This window comes from Microtus oregoni, unplaced genomic scaffold (genome assembly GCF_018167655.1).
Source record: "Microtus oregoni isolate MIOR12 unplaced genomic scaffold, Mior012 000001F_ref0000356, whole genome shotgun sequence".
In the NCBI taxonomy this organism is placed as follows: domain Eukaryota; kingdom Metazoa; phylum Chordata; class Mammalia; order Rodentia; family Cricetidae; genus Microtus; species Microtus oregoni.
In genome coordinates this window covers 9,877,270-9,900,888 of record NW_024543060.1, presented here as the reverse complement: position 1 = coordinate 9,900,888, position 23,619 = coordinate 9,877,270, and the positions used below count along the sequence as shown (strand labels likewise).

General features: G+C 51.8%; 2 protein-coding genes across 2 annotated transcripts; one reads left to right on the top strand and one right to left on the bottom strand.

Annotated features, from left to right (window-relative positions):
• The first annotated feature begins 1,481 nt into the window (after window positions 1-1,481).
• Fhip2b (FHF complex subunit HOOK interacting protein 2B) lies at window positions 1,482-17,133 on the top strand. The gene is made up of 17 exons (XM_041675157.1): window positions 1,482-1,606; window positions 6,573-6,651; window positions 8,882-9,054; window positions 10,267-10,371; window positions 10,464-10,586; window positions 11,517-11,759; window positions 11,837-12,033; window positions 12,359-12,467; window positions 12,692-12,768; window positions 13,013-13,202; window positions 13,809-13,954; window positions 14,065-14,193; window positions 14,315-14,405; window positions 14,549-14,692; window positions 15,015-15,155; window positions 15,342-15,442; window positions 15,595-17,133. Exons 1-17 carry the CDS (start codon window positions 1,562-1,564, stop codon window positions 15,731-15,733), a joined length of 2,232 nt encoding a protein of 743 aa, XP_041531091.1. The 5' UTR covers window positions 1,482-1,561; the 3' UTR covers window positions 15,734-17,133.
• Window positions 17,134-20,488: 3,355 nt separating this feature from the next.
• On the bottom strand, window positions 20,489-23,110 carry Nudt18 (nudix hydrolase 18). Its single transcript, XM_041670365.1, has 3 exons — window positions 22,795-23,110; window positions 21,658-21,871; window positions 20,489-21,431 (listed from the first exon to the last, which is right to left on the bottom strand). Exons 1-3 carry the CDS (start codon window positions 22,954-22,956, stop codon window positions 20,836-20,838), a joined length of 972 nt encoding a protein of 323 aa, XP_041526299.1. The 5' UTR covers window positions 22,957-23,110; the 3' UTR covers window positions 20,489-20,835.
• Window positions 23,111-23,619: the final 509 nt, after the last annotated feature.

Sequence of the window (23,619 nt, the reverse complement as noted above, 5' to 3'; positions counted from 1 at the left end):
CTCTTACCACTGAGCTATACCTCCACTCCCCCCCCCCCCACACACACACACACACATACACAGGGCTTTTCTCCCTGTAACAGTCCTGGCTATCCTGAAGCTTTTTGTAGACCCAGCTGGCCTAGAAATCACTGAGATCCATCTGTTTCTGCCTTCTGAATGCTGGGTGCCCTAGTTACCACACCCTCCTTTTTTTTTTTTTTTTTTTTTTTTGGACTCAGGGTCTCACTAAGTAGCCTTGGCTTGCTATGTAGACCAGACTGGTTTTGGACTCATAGAGATCTGTCTGCCTTTGCCTCTTGAGTGTTGGGGTCAAAGACATATGACACCAAGCCCAATTTACATGTCCAGTTCTTTGTTTTTGAGGTCTCACTAGATTTCCAAGACTGGCCTGGAATTTACTGTGCAGCCCAGGCTATCCTTTTTTTTTTTTTTTTTTTTTTTTAAATATTTATTTATTATGCATACAATATTCTGTCTGTGTGCATGCCTGCAGGCCAGAAGAGGGCAGCAGACCTCTTTACAGATGGTTGTGAGCCACCATGTGGTTGCTGGGAATTGAACTCAGGACCTTTGGAAGAACAGGCAATGCTCTTAACCACTGAGCCATCTCTCCAGCCCCAGCCCAGGCTATCCTAAAGCTCACTAAGGGCTAAAATTATGCTTACATTATCATGTCTGGCATTTATTTATTTGTTTGCTTATTTATTTGTTACTGGGGATTGAACCAAGGGCCTTATGTTGCCCTTGCTTTTTTGTTTTTTAAGATTTTTTAATTATGTATAGTGTTCTGCCTGCAGGTATCCCTGCAGCCCAGAAGAGGGAACCAGATCTCATTACGGGTGGTTGTGAGCCACCATATGGTTGCTGGAAATTGAATTCAGGACCTCTGAAGAGTAGATAGTGCTCTTAACTCCTGAGCCATCTCTCCAGTCCCAGCCCTTGGTTTTGTTTTGTGTGTGTGTGTTTGTTTTGTTTTTTGTTTCAAACTTTTTTACAACTTCAATCTCTCCCTCCCTCGGCTTTAAGAGCTGGATTCGCTTGGAATTCAATCGGACTGCATACTTCATGGAACGTCTTTTATCATAACTACTTTTTAAAAAGAACTAAACAACAGGTGAAATTAGTATTAACCATAAATTATCCCAATATAACCAATATCCTGATTACATTTAAACGCAGCACCAATATCAATGGGAGAGCTATCTAATCCCCCCCCCCCCCTTTACTTCTTCACCTCGGGAGTGCCCCTGACAATTTAAAAGCTTCTCAGCCAAGTGTGGCCAGGGCTACTGTATTAGGCAAGGCAGTGGGGACGCATGAGAAATTAGAAGTCTCTGGGTGTCACTCCAAGGGACGTCGAAAGGCCAAGACACTGGCAGTCATCAGCTCCCCAGGGCGCCCCCCAGGGCTCCTTTACGACCCAGCCAGCCCCGTGCTTGGAGCGCCCCCAGGCCTCCGGCAGGGGCGGGGTTCCAGGGCCGGGTCCCGCCTCCCGCCCGCTGGGCCACCTCCTCCGCCACCGCCGCACCGCCACCCGGAGCCGGGCCGGGCCGCCATCATGCTGAGCCGGCTCGGGGCACTGCTGCAGGAGGCCGTGGGGGCGGTGAGCCCGGGCCCGGGGCGGGCCGGAGGGGAGGGCGCGGGCCGGGGGCCGGGTGGGTGCGGGCCCTTTGGGCAGGGCCCCTCCCCGGGCCCGACGCTGCTTCCGGGGCCTCTGTCTCCGGGTCGTGTCCCTAGTCCCCGCCGCCCAGGAGCGCCTAGCTCCGGGATTCTCTCCAGGCTGACCGCCTAGCTCCCTCGATCTTGCGCCCCCACTCCTGATCCTGAGCCACGCACGCTCCTCTGGTTCTGAGTCCGGATCCCTTGATCCTGCCTCCGCACTGCTTCCTGTTATGCTCCCTGCGCCCCACTCCCCTGATCCTGCGCGCCGCAGTGCTTCTGGTTACGTTTCCTGCGCCTGAGAGTTTCTGCTAGCCTTCTAACTCTTCTCTCCCCAAATGCACCCTTGTCACCAGCGCATTCCTCCCGGATCTGCCCCTCGCCTCCTCCTCAGCCCCTGGCAGCCTTCCTTCCTCCCTTCCTTATTCCTGTCTCTCTTCCATTCCTCTTCACCTGGGACTAAAACAGCCTTCCCCTTCCCCTCTAAGGTGCTGGAGAACTCCGGAGATCAGGAGTTCTTGCACCGAGTTCCCTTTCTCAGCCAGGGCACAGGAGTGACTAAGTCCCCCGGAAGGTGATAGAGAGCCTTGCAGGGGTGGGTGGTCTCGGGATCCCGGAAACAGTCCTCTGTGGGTCACCGGTCTGAACGCGAACTGACCTTGAGTTAGGGAGGGCCAGCCTGCCAGAGGGGCTTGCAGGGAAGAGTGTTTTGTTTTTGTTTTACGACCCTCAGCTTGGGTTTGGATCTTTTTCGTGGAGCGCAGGTCCTCCGCTACCTGCTGTGTGCGGATCACTTCATTCGGCAGCTTTGCAAGAAGCTATTTGGGAAGTTATTATTATTTCTCTTTGTATAAGAACACCTACTAATTGATATGTTTAGTCTATCAAATTGTCTCTGGAGAAACAATTTTGAGTTTGACTCCCCTTCTTTCCTCTCACCCTCTTCCTAGTCGGAACATTTATTACTATTTTTGTAATTACTTTATTTGTTTGAGACAGGGTTTCTCTGTATAGCCCTGGTACTGCTCTGTAGACCGGACTGGCCTCGAACTCACAGAGATCCGCCTGCCTCTGCTTCCCAAGTGCTCGGATTAAAGGCGTGTGCCACCACCGCCCAGCTATTACTATTACTGTTAAAAACTGCCTCAGCCTTAGAAAAACTGGTAGAGGAGACAGAGACACTTCTGTAATCTGCCTTTTCCCAGCACCCCTGTCCTGCTCTGCCCTGAGACCAGGGACTAAGGTACCCTAAGAGGGAGAGTTTCCAAAATGAACCTTTCTTCTCCTTCATGTTCCAAATAAAAACAACTGTCGTGTTAGAAAGGGATCTAATAAACTAATTCATGCTACTGGACTCGGGTCCATTACAAAGAGGGTTTGAAGGGTGGGCAGGCCTAAGCTTCCTTGGTCCTCACACTGTGATGGCAGAAGGCTCAGGCACCAGGATCTGAAGATGCAGAGTGGAGGGACATACTTTTAGGCAGGTGACCTGCACTGTGGAACACACAGACCATGTCCTGGAAGTGTGGTTTATGACACCCAAGAGTCCCTCTTTTTAGCTCCACCCACTGTTTGTCTTCCTTCAGATAGGACCAGGTCATTATGACCCATTCAAAGTACTAATTTCTGCTCCCTCTTGACAAAAGAGAATAGAAATTCCTGTGGCTCTCTCTAAAAATACTGCTATCTTTTAGAGGAAATTGCTCTGCAGTTTCTTTGGTCTGGTATCTGGTAGTAGACTCAGGTAGCGATTTCAGCCCCATTCTTTCCACCAGGTTTTGATGGCTGTCCTGCTTTGCTATGTGAATGGCCTTTTTTTCATGAAGTTTGCCACAAGGATTGTGGAACTCATAGATGAAATCTGAGGGTAGATGAGACCCTATCACAGGAACTGTGAGGTTATTATGGTGCTAGCCAAGGTTCCAAGGACTATTCAGTACAAGAAAGTATGGCAGGAGGGTCTTCGGGAGCTTCCTAAGAGTTGGTAAAAAGCCCTTCTGGGATTGCCGGGTGAAAACCACAGCCCTTGGGAAGTGCATAGTCTATCGGATCCTGAATCACAGTGTTCTATGGCTGTGAGCCAGGTCACTCCTTGTGGACGTGGTATCTTGTTATTACGTTTCTTTAGTATGTGTATATTTGGGGGTTATGTCACAAGCATGCATGTGGAGGTCAAAGGTCTTGGGATTCAGACTCAGCATCAAGGTCTTTAGCATGAGCCATCTTACTGTCTGGGGTAGGACATCTTGAAGGACTGAGTCGTGCCTTGCTGGAAGAGTCACTGACCCTGCGTGATTCTTTATTCTAGTATTCTAGTATTTTTTCCTGGAACTCGCTTTGTAGACCAGGCTGGCCTTGAACTCACTGAGATCTGCCTGCCTCCTGAGTGAGTGCCATCACACCCGGCAACTACTTTGAAAAAAGAGTCTGCTGCCTGCATGGCAGGTGGGGCTTGCTTCGAAGACTCTGTCTGATTTTGTCATGTGTGTTATCTTGCCCCCACCTCCCATTTGCCCTGGCCAGCCAACATCTTCCATCTTCCTGCCTTTGTCTCCTCTTTTGCCTGACACTGCCAGATAGATCTTCCTCTCAAAGTGGCACTGACCTTGCTGACTTGGACAGGCTTCTTGACTTGGCCTTAGACCCACGTGCTTCCGTATGCCCTTTGCCCTGATACACTCTGCCTTTTTTTTTTTTTTTCCTTCTGGGACCATCTTCCTTGCCCTGCTAAAATTTGATCCAGTTGGAGTTTTTATTCTTTGACCGGATCCTGAAAGGAACCTGTTAAGATTTATGATTTTTTTTTTCCTGGTGGTGGCAGCAGCAACGGTACATACCTTTAATTCCAGCACTCAGGAGGCAGAGGCAGGCCTCTGTGAGTCTGAGGTCAGCCTGGTCTACAGAGCACGTGTCCATACAGCCAACGCTACACAGAGAAACCCTGTCCTGAAACTGTCCCCAGAAACAGGTCTATTATTTTTACTTTGTATATGTGATATGCCTATATCACATGTGTGTGGGTTCCTATGGAAGCCAGAAGAGGGTGTTGGATCCCCTGGTGCTGGGGTTGGAGTTGTGAAGCATCTAACATGGGTGCTGGGAACCAAACTCATGTTCTCTTGAAGAGCCACAAATGCTCTTCGCTGAGCCATCTCTAGCCCTTAGAGGTGACACCGTTTCAGAAGTCCCTTTCCACTCCAGCTGCTTCTTTACAGATGAGTGTTTGGCGACTTCATATTCTTTTCTCGGTGGCGGCACGTTGACTGGGGGCTCAGTTATCATTAGACGGCTTGTGGCCTAGCGTGGCATCGCGCACCAGGCAGGCTCTCACAAGTTGTGTACCAGATACGTGGTTCTAGAGGATGCCCTGCTTTGGAGATGTCTAGTCCTTCGCTGACCTCACTGTGGAGTCGCAGGACCTAGACAAATGTAAAGGAATGATGGACCCAGGACATTGTGACCTGAGCAGAATGACCTAGAAGAAATAAACACCCATGGTAGGGACTAGAGATACATTCTATCTTGTTAACAATTTTTTCCTTTTTTTGAAAAAATAATTTTTTCTGAATTTCTTTTCTTTTTCTTTCATATATATTTTTTATTTTATATTTATTTATTTATTTTTAGTCAAGATAGGGTTTTCCAGTAGCTATGGAGCCAGTCCTAGAACTCACTTTGTAGACCAGGCTGGCCTTGAACTCACAGAGATCCACCAGTTTCTGTCTCCTGAGTCCTTGAATTAAAGGCATGCACCACCACCACCACCTGGCTTTTTTTCCCCAATTTTATATAAATACTGTATTTAGATCATTTCTACCCCTTACTCTCCCCATCAACTTTTCCTATGTCCCCACTTCCTCTCACAATCATGACTTCTTCTTTAGTTATTATTGTTACACACACACACACACACACACACACACACACACAGCAGCCATTAGCTGTTGCTCTTCATGTAGGGGTGGGGCCTTTTGAACTTTCCCCATCCCTGTTGGCATGCCAACTGATGTCATTGTTCAAGTCTTGATTAGGTGACTATACTGTTGAGATTTCATGGGTGCAACTTCTCTGTCATGTAAAAGACACTATCTTGCATCAGACAGAATGTCTGGTCCTCTGGTTCTTACAATCTTTCCACTCCCTCGTTTTCATGTTCCCTGAGCCTTAGGTGTAGGGTCATGTTGTGGATGTGTCCATCAGGACTGGGAAACCCACTATCGCCTGTTCTCTGCCCATATGAACATTCACTGTACAAGGAAAGAGGATTTGTTTTCAGGGCCGTTGGTCACTCTCAGTTCAAGGCCAGTTTCAGCTAGAGCGCCTGGAGGGAGAGGATGCTTTTGGGAAGGGGGAGTCGAGGACTTGCAGAGAGCAGGGTCCAAGCCTCCAGGTTGATGGGAGGAGGTAGGCAGGAGTTGGGGGTGCAGACTGTGGTCTGGGATAAAAGATGGAAGCACTCTCTGAGTAAGGCATTTCCTTTATCGAAGTGTTAACCCTGTTACTAAATAGAGCCTGCCATGGCCTTGAACACAGCTTTCCTAGACTCCGGCAGAGCCTGGAAGCATTTCCCCTGTGTATCATTCTTATCGTCTTCTCGGGTGCCACTGTATTGTCGGCAGTCTCTCTGTTGTAGCTTCTGTGGCTTTTGGATTGTGCAGAAATCCTGTATCTATTCCTCCTTCAGCATGCTTCCTTCTTGGGAACAGAGCCTGTGGGATGGGACATGTGGGAGAGAGAGTCCTCTGGGGAGACTACGATGTTGTGTCCTGGAGAGATGAGTCGCTCTTCCCTTTGGAAAACTGGGAACCTAGAAGTCACCCCAGTCACCTGGGCCTCTGTTCCCTTGAGTGCTGGTGCCAGCGGGTTCATGGTTGGCACTCCTACGGAGACCGTGTCTCCTCTCTCTGCAGCGGGAGCCCAGCATTGACCTCCTACAGGCCTTCGTGGAACACTGGAAGGGCATCACACACTACTATATCGAGAGCACAGGTAAGCCTGCTGCTCCCCAGACTGCGACCCAAGGAGGGAGCTGAGGAGAGGGGGCAGAGAGTGACCACAGGTGTCTTGGGAAGGTGATGGCAGGTGCTGGACCACAGGACATCTCTGGGCTGAGCCAAGGAGACAGATGGGGGCAAGACCAAGAGCCCCAGCCATCACCCGTCTTCATGGTTAAATTGTTGGTCTCACTTGACTTTTGGGAGTGGAGTTGCCTGAGTAATGAGTAGGGACAAGAAGGTTGGGAACCTAACTTATCCAACTGCTTGAATAAAGGTGGCTCCACTTGCTGTAGTTTCGCTGGGCACAGTCCCCAGGCTTTCAGTCCCAAGTGCTTGTCACTAGGACTGTTGACTAAAGGACCTGCATGTAGTTTAGTTGATAAAATGGTTGCCTGGCATTTACAGAGACCGTGTTCAGTCCTCAGTGCATAAACCAGGTGGTGGTACATGCCTGTAGTCAAGTGCTTAGGAGATGGAGAGCAAGAGGATCAGAAGTTCAAGGTCACCCTGGGATACTTGAAACTTTGTCCTAGAGAGAGGTTCAGTCGGGGAGAGGAGAAAGATGTCCAATAAGTTATTTTTTGCCTTGGCCACCCTCAGAAGTACAGTAGGACAGTTAAGGTGTGAAACATGCCTGGGTCCCTTTTCTCCTAGCTGACATCTCTCTCTCTCTCTCTTTTTTTTTAAGATTTATTTATTATTATGTATACAACATTCCTTCCATGTATGCTTGCATGCCAGAAGAGGGCACCGGATCTCATTATAGATGGCTATGAGCCACCATGTGGTTGCTGGGAATTGAACTCAGGACCTCTGGAAGAGCAGTCAGTGCTCTTAACCTCTGAGCCATCTCTCCAGCCCTCCTAGCTGACATCTCAAAGGGCCAAAGCTTTCATGCATTAACCCACTGTAATGATTTGGTGAGGCTCAGAATCTGATTGGCTGCTTTGTAGTCAATAAGCCTGGTTGCCAGGTAACAAAGTCCTGTATCCGAAGCTTTCCATCTTCCTGAGTTCAGACTATGTCTGGGCCTAAGACTTTCCTAGAGGCTTTCTTTCCAGCTTGAGCTAGCGTAGGAATTAAAATGGCCTTTGAGCACTTTGGGGGAGACTTGGAGGATTCTGTTAGAGCAGGGTCCTTCAGTCTTGGCGCAGTGGCTCCTGAGACTTGACTGTGTTAAAGGGGAATGACTGCTGTCTGTTGAGCCCGTCCCCACAAGGTCCTGCTACTACCTCTCTCTCAACTGTGATAGCCGTGAATGTCTCTAGACACTGACAGATGTTTCGGGGTCGGGAAAGAATCTCTTCCCAGTTGGGAGCCACTCTTTTAGACTAAATCATATGTTATATGTCTCTCTCTATATTGGAGATTGGTTGAACCCAGGACAGTCCTCCCCATCCCCGGGCCCCACTAAGCTACATCCCTCAGCCTTTTTAGTTTGAAACGAGAGCTCCCTAAGTTGTCTAGGCTGGCCTTGAACTACTCTGTAGCCCAGACAAGGCTTGAATTTTCACTACTTATGCCTCACCAGCCTCATGAGAAGCTGGGATTACTAACCCATGTCACCAAACCCAGCCTCAAACTGTCTAAGAATCTTCCAAGTTCCCTGGGTCTTTCTGTGCATTTGGCCTTTAATTTCCGGTGCTGTCTGGACAGTGTAACTCCCTGTCCAGAGTTACAGGGAGGGGGTGAGGCAAGCTCCTTGCTTATGCCTTAAAGGAAAGCTAGGGGGTGCTCCAGGGCCAGTTGGAAACCTCTCTCTATGGAAGTACTACAAATCCTGACAGGTTGTCTGTGCTTGCCTCTGACTGCCCTGCATGGAAACAGAACAAGAGCAGGCCTTAGGAGATGCTAGCAAGGAAGCCACTAAAATACAGCCTGGACAGTCTCAGAACAGACTCCATAGCAGCTCACTTAAGCTTGGAATGGATAGACAGCTCTCAAAACATCTCCTGTTGGCCCATGTCCTCCTCTGGGCCCATGAGGGGTCCCTGTTCTCACTTTGGTAGGGAGTGTTGCTACACACTGGGGCAAGCACACACTCAGCCAGCAGGCTTTGTCACCTACCACTTTTGTCTTTTTTAAATGTACAAGTATCAGCTGTAAACTTCCATTTTTCTGGTGGCCCTCAGCCCACCTCAGGTGTGACTTCCTCTGGGCTTGACATGAGAGGGTCTAGTGCTCTTCATGTTACCTACCCTTGTGTCTTGAATCTCGATTAGATGAAAACACCCCAGCCAAGAAAACAGATATTCCCTGGCGACTGAAGCAGATGCTGGACATCCTGGTGTATGAAGAGAGGCAGCAGGTATCCTCTGGTGAGGCCGGACCCTGTCTGGAATACTTGCTACAGCACAAGATCCTGGAGACCCTGTGCACTCTGGGCAAAGCAGAGGTGGGCATGCTCCTGGGGCATCTGGAAATTTCTACCCCAGGCAAACCCTTATTCCCTGATTTTCTATCTGTGCTTCTCTACCTTGATGGGACAATTACTGTGACTGTGTTACTTGGAGTAGCCCACCCTGTCACTCAGCAGAGAGGAACCTGCTGCTTTCTGGACTCTATTCTAGGTGCTGGGTGCTGGGAATTGAGGGACGGGATAGTCACATTCAGTGAGCCCTTGTTATTCCAGAGGTTGGTCCCCGGATCCTGCTGCCCCTCCTCTCAGATCCCAAATCTGTGACTGTTCAAGTCCTTTATATAAAATAGGATCTGAGGCTCCCCCAAAGCCAGTACGTGCCTAGGCAGTTTGGATGCTCACCTTACGAGACCTGGATAGAGGTGGGCGGTCCCTGGGCTTCCCACAGGTCAGGGAACCCTGATTGCTCTTTGAGCAGATGAGGGAGGGGGACTTGATCAGGGGAGGGGGAGGGAAATGGGAAGCGGTTGCAGGGAGGAGGCAGAAATCCTTAATAAATAAATAAATTTAAAAAAAAAAAAGAAAAAAAAATAGGATCTGAGGACCAGCAAGATGGCCCAGTGGGTAAAGGCAGTTGCTGCCAAGCCTAACGACTTGAATTCAGTTGTTGGGATCCACATGGTAGGAGAGAGCTGCCAGTTGTCCTTTGACCTCCACGTGTGCAGTGTGGCACACGCGTGTGAGTGCATACACATACGTAAGTGAATAAATAAAATAAAATTTTAAATAGGGTTCAGAAAGAAAGAGAGAGGGACAGAGATGATGGATAGGTTGGTAGAAAATAGGTAGAGTCCCAGAACCAATCTCATATGGATACCTGGGGTGGGTGTAGATAACTTACATAAGCTCTATGCCTTTAAATCATCACTAGATTGCTCATAATTATTAAATCTAAGCACTACGAAACTCCTGATGCTACATTAATTAGGTAATAAGAAAAAGGTCTGTACATGTTTTGAATATTTTTAATGTGAGGTTGATTGAACCCATACATACAAAACCAGTAGCTATGGATGCAGGACCAACTGTACTGTGTTCAGGAACGGCCCCGTCATGAAAAGCACGAATTCTGGAAAGGGGGTTGGTGGGGCAAGGGAAGAGCTGCTTTACGCACTGTGCAGAAGAGGCCTCCCCGAGGAGAAGGCCTCTGAGCCATGGCCTGACCTCTGACAGGACGCTCTGTCTCAGTACCCCCCAGGCATGCGACAGCAAGTGTTCCAGTTCTTCAGCAAGGTCCTGACCCAGGTGCAGCACCCGCTGCTGCACTATCTGAGCGTGCACAGGCCTGTGCAGGTGAGGACCAAGAAGACATGGGGTGTCTGGGCCTAGGGCCTCCGTTTCCCAGCACCCCACTCTTCCGGGTTTCTGCGCTGTTCCTCTTTCAGAAACTTCTCCGACTTGGTGGGGCAGTCCCTGGATCCCTCACGGAAAAGGAAGAAGTTCAGTTCACCACTGTCCTCTGCTCTAAGATCCAGCAGGATCCAGAGCTGCTGGCGTATATTCTGGAAGTAAGTGTTTGTGCGGGGACCAGGGTATGGTGCATAGGGGAGCCCTCTTGACCCTGCTGAGGAGGCAGAAGAGGGCGGAGCCCATAAGCACTCAAGGATGAGGCTCTTTTTTTTTTTGTTGTTGGATTTTGAACTTTTTGTGGGGGGAGGGAGTCTCATATAGCCCAGGCTGGCTTCAGATTCACAGTGTAGTCAAGGATGACCTTGAACTTCTGATTCCCGCCCCCATCTCACTATATTGTTATAGGCATGTACCAGTTTAAAGGGTGGTGAGGATAGAACCTAGGCCTCCACATGTTCTAAGCAAGTACCATGCCAACTGAGCCGTATCTCCAGCTCTTAACTTTTTTTTTTTAATATTTATTTATTATGTATGCAATATTCTGTCTGTGTCTATGCCTGCGGCCAGAAGAGGGCACCGGACCCCATTACAGATGGTTGTGAGCCACCATGTGGTTGCTGGGAATTGAACTCAGGACCTTTGGAAGAGCAGCCAATGCTCTTAACCTCTGAGCCATCTCTCCGGCCCCGCTCTTAACGTTTTTTACGTGTGCATGTGAAACTCTGTGGAGTCAGTTCTACTTTTACAGGGGCTCTGGAGATTGTACTCAGGTCTCTAAGCCTCTCGTAGCAAATGCCTTTACTCAATGAATCGACTTTTTTTTTTGAGACAGGCTCTTTCTCTATATATCCCAGGTTTGGCCCAATTTTACAATTCTCCCACCTCAGCCTCCCAAGTTCTGGAATTACAGAATGTACTACAGTGCCTGGCAAGGTGCACAGCAGACTGTGTAGCCCAGGCCGGCCTTGACCCTGGGATCTTCCTCCTTCTGCCTTTCAAGAATACTGGCTGCTCCGCCCTGCTCTTCTCTTACCCCGCACTCCCTGGGAAGCACTCTGGCCTTGACCTCACCCTCCCCTTCTTTGCAGGGTAAAAAGATGATAAGCAAGAAGACTTCCAGAGAACCTACAGCTCCATCTAAAGACATAGCTGGCTACAGGGACAAGGACTGTCCCCACAGTGCTGCTCCCGGCAGGGATCCTGGACCAGATAGTGAGCACTGTGGTATCCCGGCCTTGAGCAGCCACCTGCCTGCAGAGACCGAGGGGCCAGAAAATGGGCCTGGGGAGAGCAATCTCATCACCTCCCTGCTCGGGCTGTGCAAGAGCAAGGTCTGGCCACAGAGATGGCAGGGGTAGGGAGGGGTGAAGAGAACTCTTGTCTCAGACATCATCTCCCCATTCCCTAGAAGAGTCGGGTGGCCCTGAAGGCCCGGGAGAATGTATTGCTGCTGGTAAGCGTGGCCTCGCCAGCAGCTGCCACCTACCTGACACAAAGCACCTCCTGTTGTGTGGTGATAGCTGAGCACCTCTGCCAACTGTACCGGTCCATGCCTGCCTTCCTTGACCCAGCAGACATTGCCGCGTTAGAGGGCATCAGCTGGAGGTGGGTCCCTGACCTGGGGAGCCGGGGAAATACCTTCAGGAGCTGGTAGTACATAGGATAGGCAGCCTTGGGCTGGAGAGATAGCTCAGCCGTTAAAGGCTAGGCTCACAACCAAAAATATAACAATAGGCAACCTTGCTTGCTATCTTCTCCTGGGCGGGAGAGCTAGTCCCCAGGGCCCTTCCCAGCCTCCCAGAAGCCTCACTTCTGCAATCTAAGCATCACAGAGGTTCTAGATAGAGGGGATACCAGCTCCCGGACGTCTTTCAGGAAGGCCTGGAAACTTAGTGCTCATCCTCCAAGCTTCTGCTTCCCTTTCTCCTAGGTTACCCAGTGCCCCATCTGATGAGGCCTCTTTCCCCGGCAAGGAGGCTCTGGCTGCTTTCCTGGGCTGGTTTGATTACTGCGACCACCTTATCACAGAGGCACACACGGTGAGCAGGGGCAGGTGTGACCAGGGCTCTGTCCTAGCTCCCCTGGGTATCTCGTCTCAGGGATGGAATGGAGCTGATACGTGGTGACTTGGGGCCAGATGCCAGCTTGGCCCTGGTTAGCAAGGCCCCTCTGATATATCTGGGGCTGTAAAAGGACACCATGAATTTTTAGGAATGAATATGAGGGAGTGTGAATGTAGAAGATGTGTTTTTTTGGATCCTAGGTGGTTGCAGATGCCTTGGCGAAGGCTGTGGCCGAGAAGCTGTTTGTAGAGACCCTGCAGCCCCAGCTCCTGCACGTGTAAGTGTCTGTCCAGTTCCTTGTCCGTGGCTCTGGTCTGTGTCTCTTCTCATAACAAAGGCCAGGGACTACCTGTTATTACATGCACTGGGCTCTAAGCCCCATGGGGTGGAGCACAGCCTCCCGCCCCTAACTCTAGGACCTCATGAGAGATGGGGAGGTAGCTAGAGATATGTCAGGCAACAATGGAAGGAGAACAGGACCATTCACCCACTGACCCTCTGCTCTCCCCCTCTCCCCACAGGTCCGAGCAGACCATCCTGACCTCCACAGCCCTGTTGACAGCCTTGCTGCGACAGCTGCGCTCCCCGACGCTGCTGCAGGAGGCCATGACCTTCCTCTTGGGCACTGAGCAGCAGCCCACAGCCACAGAGGACAGTCCCCATTCTCTGGGCACACACCTCATCATGCACTGTGACCATCTGTCTGACGAGGTAAGGCGGAAGGGCCTTCATCTCAACTTGCTCCACAACCATCACTGGGCTTCCAGGGGGGGTTCCTCCAGCTTTTCTCAGCTGGCCCAGGTAGCTCAGCCTCAGGCCTCAAGTCAAACCAGTGGCAACATGTGATTGACAGCTGTGCTGTCTCTGTCATGGTTTTCTATATATTTTCCAAACGGCTTTTCTATTCATTCAGCTTTTTGGAAACTTGAGCATTCTGAAGTAGTCCCTTTTTTTTTTTTTCTAATACGGAAATGGAGGCACAGAGAAGCCCATGGGTCTGCCTGAGAGGGCACTTCAAATGAGGAATGGAACACTTCCTCCAGCCCCTGACCAACAAGGGAGGTGACCCCTACCTTAGAGGGTTCTATCTGGCATTGGTTCTCAGGCACTGAGAAGCCAGAGGAGCCGGCAGTGGTGGCACATGCCTAAAGGTGCATCCTGGCACTTGGGAGGCAGAGGGAGGGGGATCTCTGAGGCCAGCCTGGTCTACAGAGCAAGTTCCAGGATATCCAGGGCTATGCAGAGAAACTCGGTGGAGAGAGAGAGAGGCCAGCAGGGTGTGACAGGAGGGTCCCCTGCTGCCCTCTCTCATTCTAGATCAGCATCGCCACTTTGCGGCTATTTGAAGAGCTGCTTCAGAAGCCTCACGAGCGAGTCATCCGAAGTCTGGTCCTGCAAAACCTCGAGGGCCGCCTGTATGTGGCCCGAGGCTCTCCAGAGCCTGAGAGCTATGAGGACACCCTGTAAGTGGAACAGAGAGGAAGGCAGGGTGCCACCCAGGACTCAACACACACAGCCATACACGCCCCTCATCCATCTGTTCGTTGGTACATGCCGGTCTCCCTATCTGCAGAGATCTGGAGGAAGACCCCTACTTCACCGATGGCTTCCTTGACTCTGGCCTTCAGCCCTCCACAAAGCCTCCCCCAGCTCCTGCCACCAATTCAGATGGCAAAACAGCAGTGACAGAAATCGTCAACAGGTGGGGAGGAGGTTAGGACATTGGAGTCACCTGAATTTTATCTTGTCCTTGGGGTCCGATGAACAGCAGAGAGTGGGGGAGCTGGGGGAGGCGCCTCCACACTTAGGCCCCTGTCTCTTAGCTTCCTTTGCCTGGTCCCTGAGGAAGCCAAGACATCAGCCTTCCTGGAGGAGAATGGATACGACACGTATGTGCACGATGCCTACGGCCTGGTAAGTGAAGGGCCCATGGCCCCCCTCCTCTCCTGGGCCCTTTGATACCCTGATACGTCCCCAGTCCCACACGGTTTTTATGGGGTTCCTCAACTAGGCCCTTCTGGGCCGACTCCTTCAACTCTTCCTCCCCTCTGCTTCAGTTCCAGGAGTGCAGCTCCCGTGTAGCTCCCTGGGGCTGGCCCCTGGGCCCAGCACCCCTGGACTCTCATGAACCTGAAAGGCCTTTCTTTGAGGGCCACTTCCTCCAAGTGCTCTTTGATCGCATGACCCGGATTTTGGATCAGGTAGCCCAAAGACTGTGCCTAGGAGAGCTCCAAGCCTTGAGTCTTTCAGGAGAGGTGGGGTCGGTGACCAGGGTGGATCCCTGTTTGGTTCCTCAGCTCCACAGGCCTTTACCTTTCCCCAAGCGGGAAACCCTGTCTCGCCTGTTCCCCACACGCCCTAACATGCTCTGGCCCTCAGCCCCAGGGAATCCATGACATACACACATCACGTGAGCCTCCCACCCCCGCACACATTCACACCAGCCAGGCGCCTTGCTTGGGGAGTGCAAAAATGCTCACCACCCGTTGCCAACACTGGTGTTGTCCATCTTGTTCCCTACAGCCATACAGCCTGAACCTACAAGTGACCTCAGTCCTGTCCCGGCTTGCCCTGTTCCCCCACCCCCATATCCATGAGTATCTCCTGGATCCCTACATCAGCCTGGCCCCTGGCTGCAGGAGTCTGTTCTCTGTGCTTGTTAGGGTAAGGATTGGGGTGCGATGGGCGGGACAGAGCAGGGCTAGGGGTGGGAATGGAGAAGTAGACACCTGTACCCGTGCTAGGAAAAGCACAGGCTTCCCAATCCCTCTCTCAGCTCCTGTGGAATGGCAGAGCCAGGGGCAGCTGTGGGACATGGTAGTTCTCATCTTTGTCCTTTCTGGACTCTAGGTTATCGGGGACTTGATGCAGAGAATTCAGAGGGTACCCCAGTTTCCGGGCAAACTGCTCCTGGTGCGCAAGCAACTGATGGGCCAGATTCCCGGAGAACAGTAAGTGAACAAGGGAAGTGGGTGTCCAGGGTTAGGATGGTAGCATTGAGGAGGCTCCTGGGTCAAGCCTTGTGGACTTGGGCAGTCCTGCCATGTGCACACCTGCTGACTCCCCGCTATGCCACCCCCCCCACCGCACTGTCTCTTCTCAGTCTGGACCATCAGACCCTACTCCAAGGCGTGGTAGTACTTGAGGAATTCTGCAAGGAGCTGGCCGCCATTGCATTTGTCAAGTTTCCCCCACATGGTCCTTACCTGAACTTCTCTCCTCCCCCGGAAGGGCAAGTCTGAGCCAGGAGCGTGATGGGCGGGGGAAGACTCCTGTCTGTACTTCTGCCCGTGGGCAGCTTCCTGCCTGGCCATGCTGCCGCTCTGTCCTCCAGACTGGGGACTTCAGCTGCAGGAGACCTCACCTGTTGACCACGTGAGCTGAGGTTTCAGGGTGGTGTCGCGTGGCAAAAGAGCTGGCTTCTAAGGCAGTGGTATTCTTGGAGCATCTGGAGGATGGCAAGCGAGCATCGAGACCCTGCCCTGCATGTGTTGTGCGACTATCCCTGCTATACTGTGACCAGGGCCACAACATGAGACAACTCTAGGGGCAAGGGAAATGAACTGTTGCCTTTGAGGCTTGCTAGACATCCAGTCTGGAGAAACAGGGACCAAGAGCCCTGTCTGTCACATTAGGTATCATGGAAGCTGCTGAAGACTCGGTAGGTTTCTTTATGGCTTCCTTGGTGTGAACAACAGTGAAGGAGACAGAGGAGGGGACTGAGGGGAAGCCCCCTCTTCCAGCTCTGCCCTCCTGGAGACTGTTGCAAAATCCCAACTGCCTCATGGCAGATGCCCAAAGCGTGCTCCGCGCCCAGGCGGGGGCAGCTGCTAACAAGAGCCTTGGCGCAGCTGCAGCCAGGGCAGGCGAGGGCCTGGGAGCTAGGTGCCAGGCTCCAGCTCCAGCTGGTTCCTCTCTGGCGCCTTCTGAACCCGTCTTAGCAAGTCCGCAACACCTGGGCAGCGAGGTTATTGACCAGGGGTGGTGAGCCTTGTCCTCCGAATCCTGCCCAGGACCCAGGGATCCCAGTGAAATGCATTCCTGGGGGAGCACAGGCACTCAAGGTACAGATAGGATGGGACCCCCCAACTCCAGACCCCTGAGGCCTAGTGAGGAGGGACCAAGACACAAAGCAGATAGCTCTGCTATTGTTCTTCGTGTGTCCTCCATGGCTGGAGCTGCCACCCCGCCCGGCCTGAATCTGTCTCAACCTGCAAGAACACACGGGCGGCGCCAGGCATTACCTCACAACAGGCCTGCAGTTGTTGGCTTCGCTCCTGGGCAAGGAGGAGCAAGCCAGAGCCCCTTTTGCTTCCTTTTCCTGCCCATGCCGCCTCTCGAAGCCGGGCACAGGTTGCCAGGAGGTGACATGAAAGAGGAGGAAACTCAATGACCTCTACCTCTCCCGAATTCCTCCCAGCGGGGGAGGACTTGTCTGCTGCTCAGAAGATCGTCCTGCACTCCCGTGTGTACAAGCTGTGTGTGTATGTCAGGGTACACGGGTGCTGGAGTGGGAGCAGATCTTGGTGGAGTGGGTCTGTGCTCGGAGATTCTCACCGTTTAAGGGTCTGGGCAGTAATGCACTTTGGCATTTGCATGGCGTCTTCACAACAGCGCAGCAATAAACAGTGTGATTGTGTGGACACGATGACCGTTCCTCAGTCTGCTTGTCTTCTTCCCAGAGCTTTTCTGCCCCTTTCAGCCCGTCTTTCACCCCAAGGAAGACAAACTCAATTCTTTTTCCAGCACTGGAGGTGGGAGGTAATGAGTTCTGACGTTGCAAATTTGATACTCCTCAGCACCAGCCCGGAACTGACTCTTGGCTGAGCAACGTTGTTTCAATTTGCTTCACCTCCAGCCGAGCCTTCCAGCAAGAGTCGTCAGGCGGTGGGAGGGCATAGACGCAAGTCTCATCTTGTGTGTTGCTGTGTGCTGTTTGACCACGTCAGTCACGATTGGGATTGATGAAAACTTGGTTTGGAGAGGGGATTTGAAGGTATAGGTCAGAGACAAGAGTGCTTAATCAGCTGGGAAGTGGTGTGGCCTGCCTTTATTCCCAGCACTCAGGAGGCAGAGGCAGGCGGATCTCTGAGGCCAACCTGGTCTACAGAGTGAGTTCCAGGACAGCCAGGACTCCACAGAGAAACCCTGTCTCAACAACACAAAGTGCTTATTTAGCACGCCTAAAACCCGTGGGTTCGATCCTTAACACTGCTTTTTATGTTCATTTGGTGGGTTGGAGTTTTTGAGAAAGGGCCATGCTCCCAGGCAGGCTTTGAACTGGATGGTAATCCTCTGCCTCATCCTCCTGAGTGCTGGAGTTACAAGTGTGTACCATGATGTCCACCTCCCAGTTTCGTCTTAAGGGAAAAAGTGGTATGGAAAAATGGATGTTCTGAGTCATCAGGAGTACTAGAGGTCAGGCAGTCAGACTAGAGAAGCAGGCTTCAGCAGGGCTCCAGTGGTATGTGGGAGAATCACCTGGAGAGGTGGGACCTAGCTAAGAACACACGCTGCTCTTGCAGAGGACCTGGGTTTGGTTCCTAGCACCAACATTAGACTCCAGCTCCAGGGGATCTGATGTCTCAGGCCTCGGAGGGCACTGTACTGACGTGCACATACACATAGAGACATACAGAATTAAAACGAAATCTTAAAATATTCCTCCAAGGGGCTGGAGGGATGGCTCAGTGGTTAAGAGCACTGACTGCTCTTCCTGAGGTCCTGAGTTCAATTCCCGGCAACCACATGGTGGCTCTCTACCACCTGTAATGGGATCTGGTGTCCTGGCCTGCAGGCACACACATGCAGGCAGAACCCTGTATACATAATACATAAATCATAAAAAAAATTTAAAAAAAGAAGAAAATATTCTTTCAAGAATAAATCTAGGCCAGCGGTTTTCAACTGGTGGGTCAAGATCCCTTTGGAGGTCCAGCAACCCTTCCACAGGGGTCACCTAAGACCATAGGAAAGCAGGTATTTACCTTATAATTCCTAACAGTAATGAAATTACAGTTATGAAGTAACAATGAAGTAATTTTATGGTTGGGGTCAGCACAACATGAGGAACTGTACTAAAGGGTCGCAGCATTAGGAAGGTTGGGAACCACTGTCCTAGGTTCTTTTTGTGATATCGGTGCCAAGCTGGGGAAATGGTTTAGTGGGTAAGAGAAACCATTCACAAAGACATGAGTTTGAGTTCCCAGCACTCCTGTAAAAAAAAAAGGGGGGGGGGGTCTGGCTACACACACATTGGAGCCCTAGCACTGTGGGTGAAGAAGACAGGAGGATCACTGGGGCTTGCTGGGTGCCAGCCTAGCTCCAGTTTCAATGAGAGACCTGTCTCAAGGGAATAAAGTGGAAATCTACAGAGTAGGACTCCCAGCATCCTCCTCTGGCTTCTGCACATGAGCACGCATGTGTGCACACACACAAATAAAAGTGCCAGCGTCCAGCTGCCTTCAGCAGCTTAGTCAGTACAGTGGGTGGACAGCATTGTCTGAGAACTCTCCGGGGGATGGTGATGTGTACCCAGGATTAAAAATTACCAGGCTAAATAGCCCTTCTCTGTGTAGGAACTGGAGGAGGGGCCCTGAGCTGAATAAAAGGGTTTTGGTGCTAGTTGGGACCATTAGGTAGCCTGCTTACCTAGCATGTGTGAGACCCTAGGCTCAACTTGCAGCACCACAAAAATGAAAAAAAAAATTGAAACAACTTTATCATTTTTCTTGTTCTACTTTTTTGAAACAGGGTCTTTCTTTGTAGTCCTGGCTGTCCATATATATACCAGGCTGTCCTGGAACTCATAGAGATCCTCTTGCCTCTGCCTCCTGAACATTAGGATTAAAGGCATGCCCTACCAGCGGGGCGGTGGTGGTGCACCCAACAGACGCAGAGGCAAGTGGGTCTCCAATGATTAGCAACAGATGATGCATTTCCTTTGCCCCACTCTTTTGGTTTCTATTTAACATTTTTATTTTTAATTGTGTGTCTATAGAGGGGTATGTGCACATTGAGTTACAGTGTCCACAAAGGCCAGAGAGGGGGTTGGATCGCCTGGAGCTGGAGTCATAGGTGGTTATGAACCACTTAGTGTGAAAGCTGGGAACTGAACTCAGGTCCTCCGCAAGAACAGTACAAGCTCTGAATTGCTGAGCCATCTTTCCAGCCTCCAAGTTTTCATCAAATATAATAAAATAATAATAATATACTATGTCACTTGGCATGCTGAAGCACATCTGTATTCCCAGGACTCAAGAGTCAGAGGTGGGAAGATCACAACAAACTTGAGGATAGCCTGGTCTGTATGAGTGGATTCTATCTCAAGAAAACAGAATCCTGTTATGGCCTGGGAATGCCAGCCAGTTGGTAAAGTGCTTGAGTTCTGCAGACATAGGATGTCCAGAAATTCAGTGGCATCCCCAGCTACATTATAAGAGTTCACGGTCAGTCTGGGCTGCGTGAACTGAGGAAAGGGCTTGAACAAAACTCGCCCGGGCGGTGGTGGTGGCACACGCCTTTAATCCCAGCAGAGGCAGGAAGATCTGTCTGAGTTCAAGGTCTACAGAGTGAGTTCCAGGATAGCCAAAGATACACAGAGAAACCCTGTCTCAAAAAAACCAAAACCAAACCAAAACAGAGTCCTGAAGCTCAAAGAGAAGGAAGCTTGGGCTGAGAGGCCAAGGTGTCATTCTCAGTTCTTTCTTGTCCCCACATGCAATTTCACCGGACCAAACTGTTCCAACACCTGGACAGGTCTGAGCTGTGTTTTTATTAGGGGTGTGGTCACTTCAAAGTCCCACACCTACCCCAGCAGGACAGAAAGGCTAAAGAGAGCTGGGGTGGGTTGAGGCTTCAGTCAGCAGCGCTGCCTAACCTAGGAGCCCTACACCCCTGCATAACATGAGTGTGTCTATCAGGAGGAAAGACCTGGATGACTGGGGGTGGGACAGTGGCCCCACATTTTCCACACACACACACATTTAGGCAAGAAGGCAAGTTAAACAACACCTTTTTACTCAGCAATGAGGGCTCTGCCCTGAAGGACGAGTCTGCCATGTCCCAGCCCCTTCTACATTCCTAAGAGCTTGGATGGATCAACATGTGACTTTCACCAAAGTGGACAAAGAAATAAGATGGTGCCATTCGGGGCTCAAAAAGCTCCTCGCCATCTCGAGAGAAGCATTGTGTACCCTGAGAACAACGGAAACCCTTGAGCACTGGATTCCCCTTGGGCTCCACGTGGGGTCCCTGCACACAGTGCAATGAGATCTCTGATCGCCAGTCTCTTTCCAGCCCACAGAGGGAGGGTGGTGGCTCAGCTGTCACTGCCGGCGCCTCTCTATCTGCTCAGGGGGACGACGGAAGATTCCTGGAGTCTGTGTAGAAGCTGTTTTTGTAAGTCTTCCTCTAAAACCTTCCACCAAAAGTAGTTCTCACCCCGAATCTTTGGGGGCTCATCTTGGATTCCTGGGTTCCGAAAAGCCAGGGCCACTAGCACATTCAGGCAGATCCCATCCGCGTGGTCTCTGCCCAGGTGCTGCAGCCCAAGCAACCCTTTGGTCTCCACGGCCAGATTGTGGAGCGTCAGGCACTCCTGTAGCAGCCGCAGGATGGCCACCTTGACGCCACCCCTTTGCTCCATAGGGGTGAAGCCACAGGCAGTGATGGGCAAGTGAGGTGTCCCCACTGAGCCCACCAGCACCCACACTGACTGGACTGTGGTAAAGGTGGCCACCAGCCGCTGGCAGACCACACTGCAGGGAAGCTCTTGAGGCAGAGTGTGAGGATGCATGGCTTGTTGGCAGAATTTGGCACCCAGCTCTACCAGGTGCAGAACATCATGGGCTCTAAGTGGAGTGGGCAGGGAAACCCGTGGGTACCAGCCAGCCTGTAGGGACTCAGCATCGGCGTCCTTGGAAGTTTTGAGAACTCCACCTAGGGGAGATTTGGGGGATGAGGAGAGAGCCAGCATGAGAAGGATTTAGTATGAGAGAGAAGAGGGGCCACCCAAGCATTCCAGGTGGAGGACCCCTCCCTCCCCCCAGCTCTCAGCCTGTACTAGGTCAGTGGCAATTTACAGAAGCCACAGTATGACTGGCTTAGGAGAAGAAAGGGAGGAAGTGCCCGAATGCTCCCAGGTGGCATTCGTGGGCCCATGTACCTGTGGGCCGAGCAAGGAATACGAAACGGATCCAGGAGGCACCCCGCTCCTCCACAGACAGCAGTGTCACTGGCTCACAGAGCAGCCCAGCCTCCTCCTTCACCTCCCGCTGCATGGCCTCCACGATGGTCTCCCCGGCTTCCATTCTCCCGGCAGGGAGGTACCATGCTCCCCGGCACTCTCTTTTGGCCTCCTGGATCATCAACACCTCATCCTGAGAGAAAAGCGAGACAATCTTCACTCCTACCCAGCCAGTCTGGGGACTCTAGAAAGAGCAGCCCCTAGCTGGATGGATGGTGGCCCAAAGCTTCCTTCTTGGTAGACACCTTCAGGGTTGCAGGGTCGTCGGGACTCAAGAGTCCGCTGTGGTTCAGTGCGGTGGCGGCCTTCTCTATGCTGTAACATGACTTTGGATTCAAAAGGATTTCTGTTTGTAGGAAAGGGCTGAGGTCCCTGGGCGTTGCTTCAAGGAGGCCCTAAAAGATTGCCACCACTCCAATACTGACTCATATCTACACCACTGTGATGCTCTCTTGTTCCCCACAGGACTTAAAATCAGCTTGTGTCCAGTCCCCACTTTAGGGTCTGAGCTTTGAAATTCAGCTCTGCCCCCATACTGCCTACCCCTACTTGGCCAGATGTTTTCACATAGACTTGTACAGAGGGGTTCACAGATAGATAGATAGATAGATAGATAGATAGATACATAGATAGATACATAGATAGATACATAGATAGACAGACAGACAAGATAGACAGACCGACAGACAGACAGATAGATATTCTCAGAGGGTCAGAGTAAGCTCCCCATTACTAACGGTGGGGCCGGGAGGGTCTAGGAAAATCCTTCAGTAAGCCAGACATGGTGCCAGACTCCTGGTAAGGAAGGAGGTATACTGCAGGCCTCTCCTAGAGGAGGCGAGGGGGGAGGGAGGATGAGACAAACCGCCCCGGGGTCTCAGCTTCTTCCTCTGTTTTATAGTCTATAAGGACGAGCTCAGCTTAGCGGCTAGTGTGAGAGTGCTTTGCAACACTGGGAAGCGCCACGCACAGGCAGCGGCCGTTGGCTCGCCTGTTCCCACCGGGGCTGGCGGCGCGCTCCCGAGACCAGCTGAAGGCCGGCGGCCGGACGCTCACCTGCTCGTTGAGGAACACGGCCAGCACCACGTAGCAGACATTCTTCCGCAGCCGCACGGGCGACAGCGGCTTGCCAGCCGGCTCCGAGTCACAGCTCTGCACCAGCAACCCCTTACCCCCCAGCACGGTGGCCAGCGCCCCCGCCAGGCCTTCCGAGGCCATCAAGTCTCCAGGGAGGTGGCAAGCCGGGACCTGCCAGACCCCCGGAGGCAGGCGGCGGGGACCAGGGCTGCGGTGGGTCGCTAAGCCCAAAGACCCCTCCCCTGACTGGAGAGCCAAACCTAACGCGGAACCTCCAGGAGAGGCCGGGCTGCTGATAGGCTGCGCGTCACCACGGACTGCCCGGATTGGCCAGCTCACGGCGGTTACCGAGGGGGCGGGGCTCCAAGGACCCTCCCTCTGCTCCCCCCAACCCCCCCAACCCCCCCCCCCCCCCCCCCCCGCGCCTCTCTGGGGTTTCAGCGACTGGTCGCTCACTCCTTATTTTCCCCTGCTCATAGCTAATTCACCCAGCACGCACTTGTCCGCGCGGGTTGCGACGATGATGTCATCCTGCCTGTAGGGTGCTGAACCCCATCGCGACCGGGGTCGGTGGCGTCACTCGTCTGATGACATTACGGAAGCCTAGGCTCCGCCGTTAGCTCCCACTGTACTGCTGGTTTTTTTTTTTTTTTTTTTTTTTTTTTTTTTTTATCATAAACAAACTAGAGAAGCACTGGAGAGAAATAGGCCCCAAATAACTTTCTGACTTCGTTAAAATGTTCTGAACTTCAAGTTGCCGGGGTACATAACGTTGCCTTGGAGATTCTGATCTGTGTGGATCGA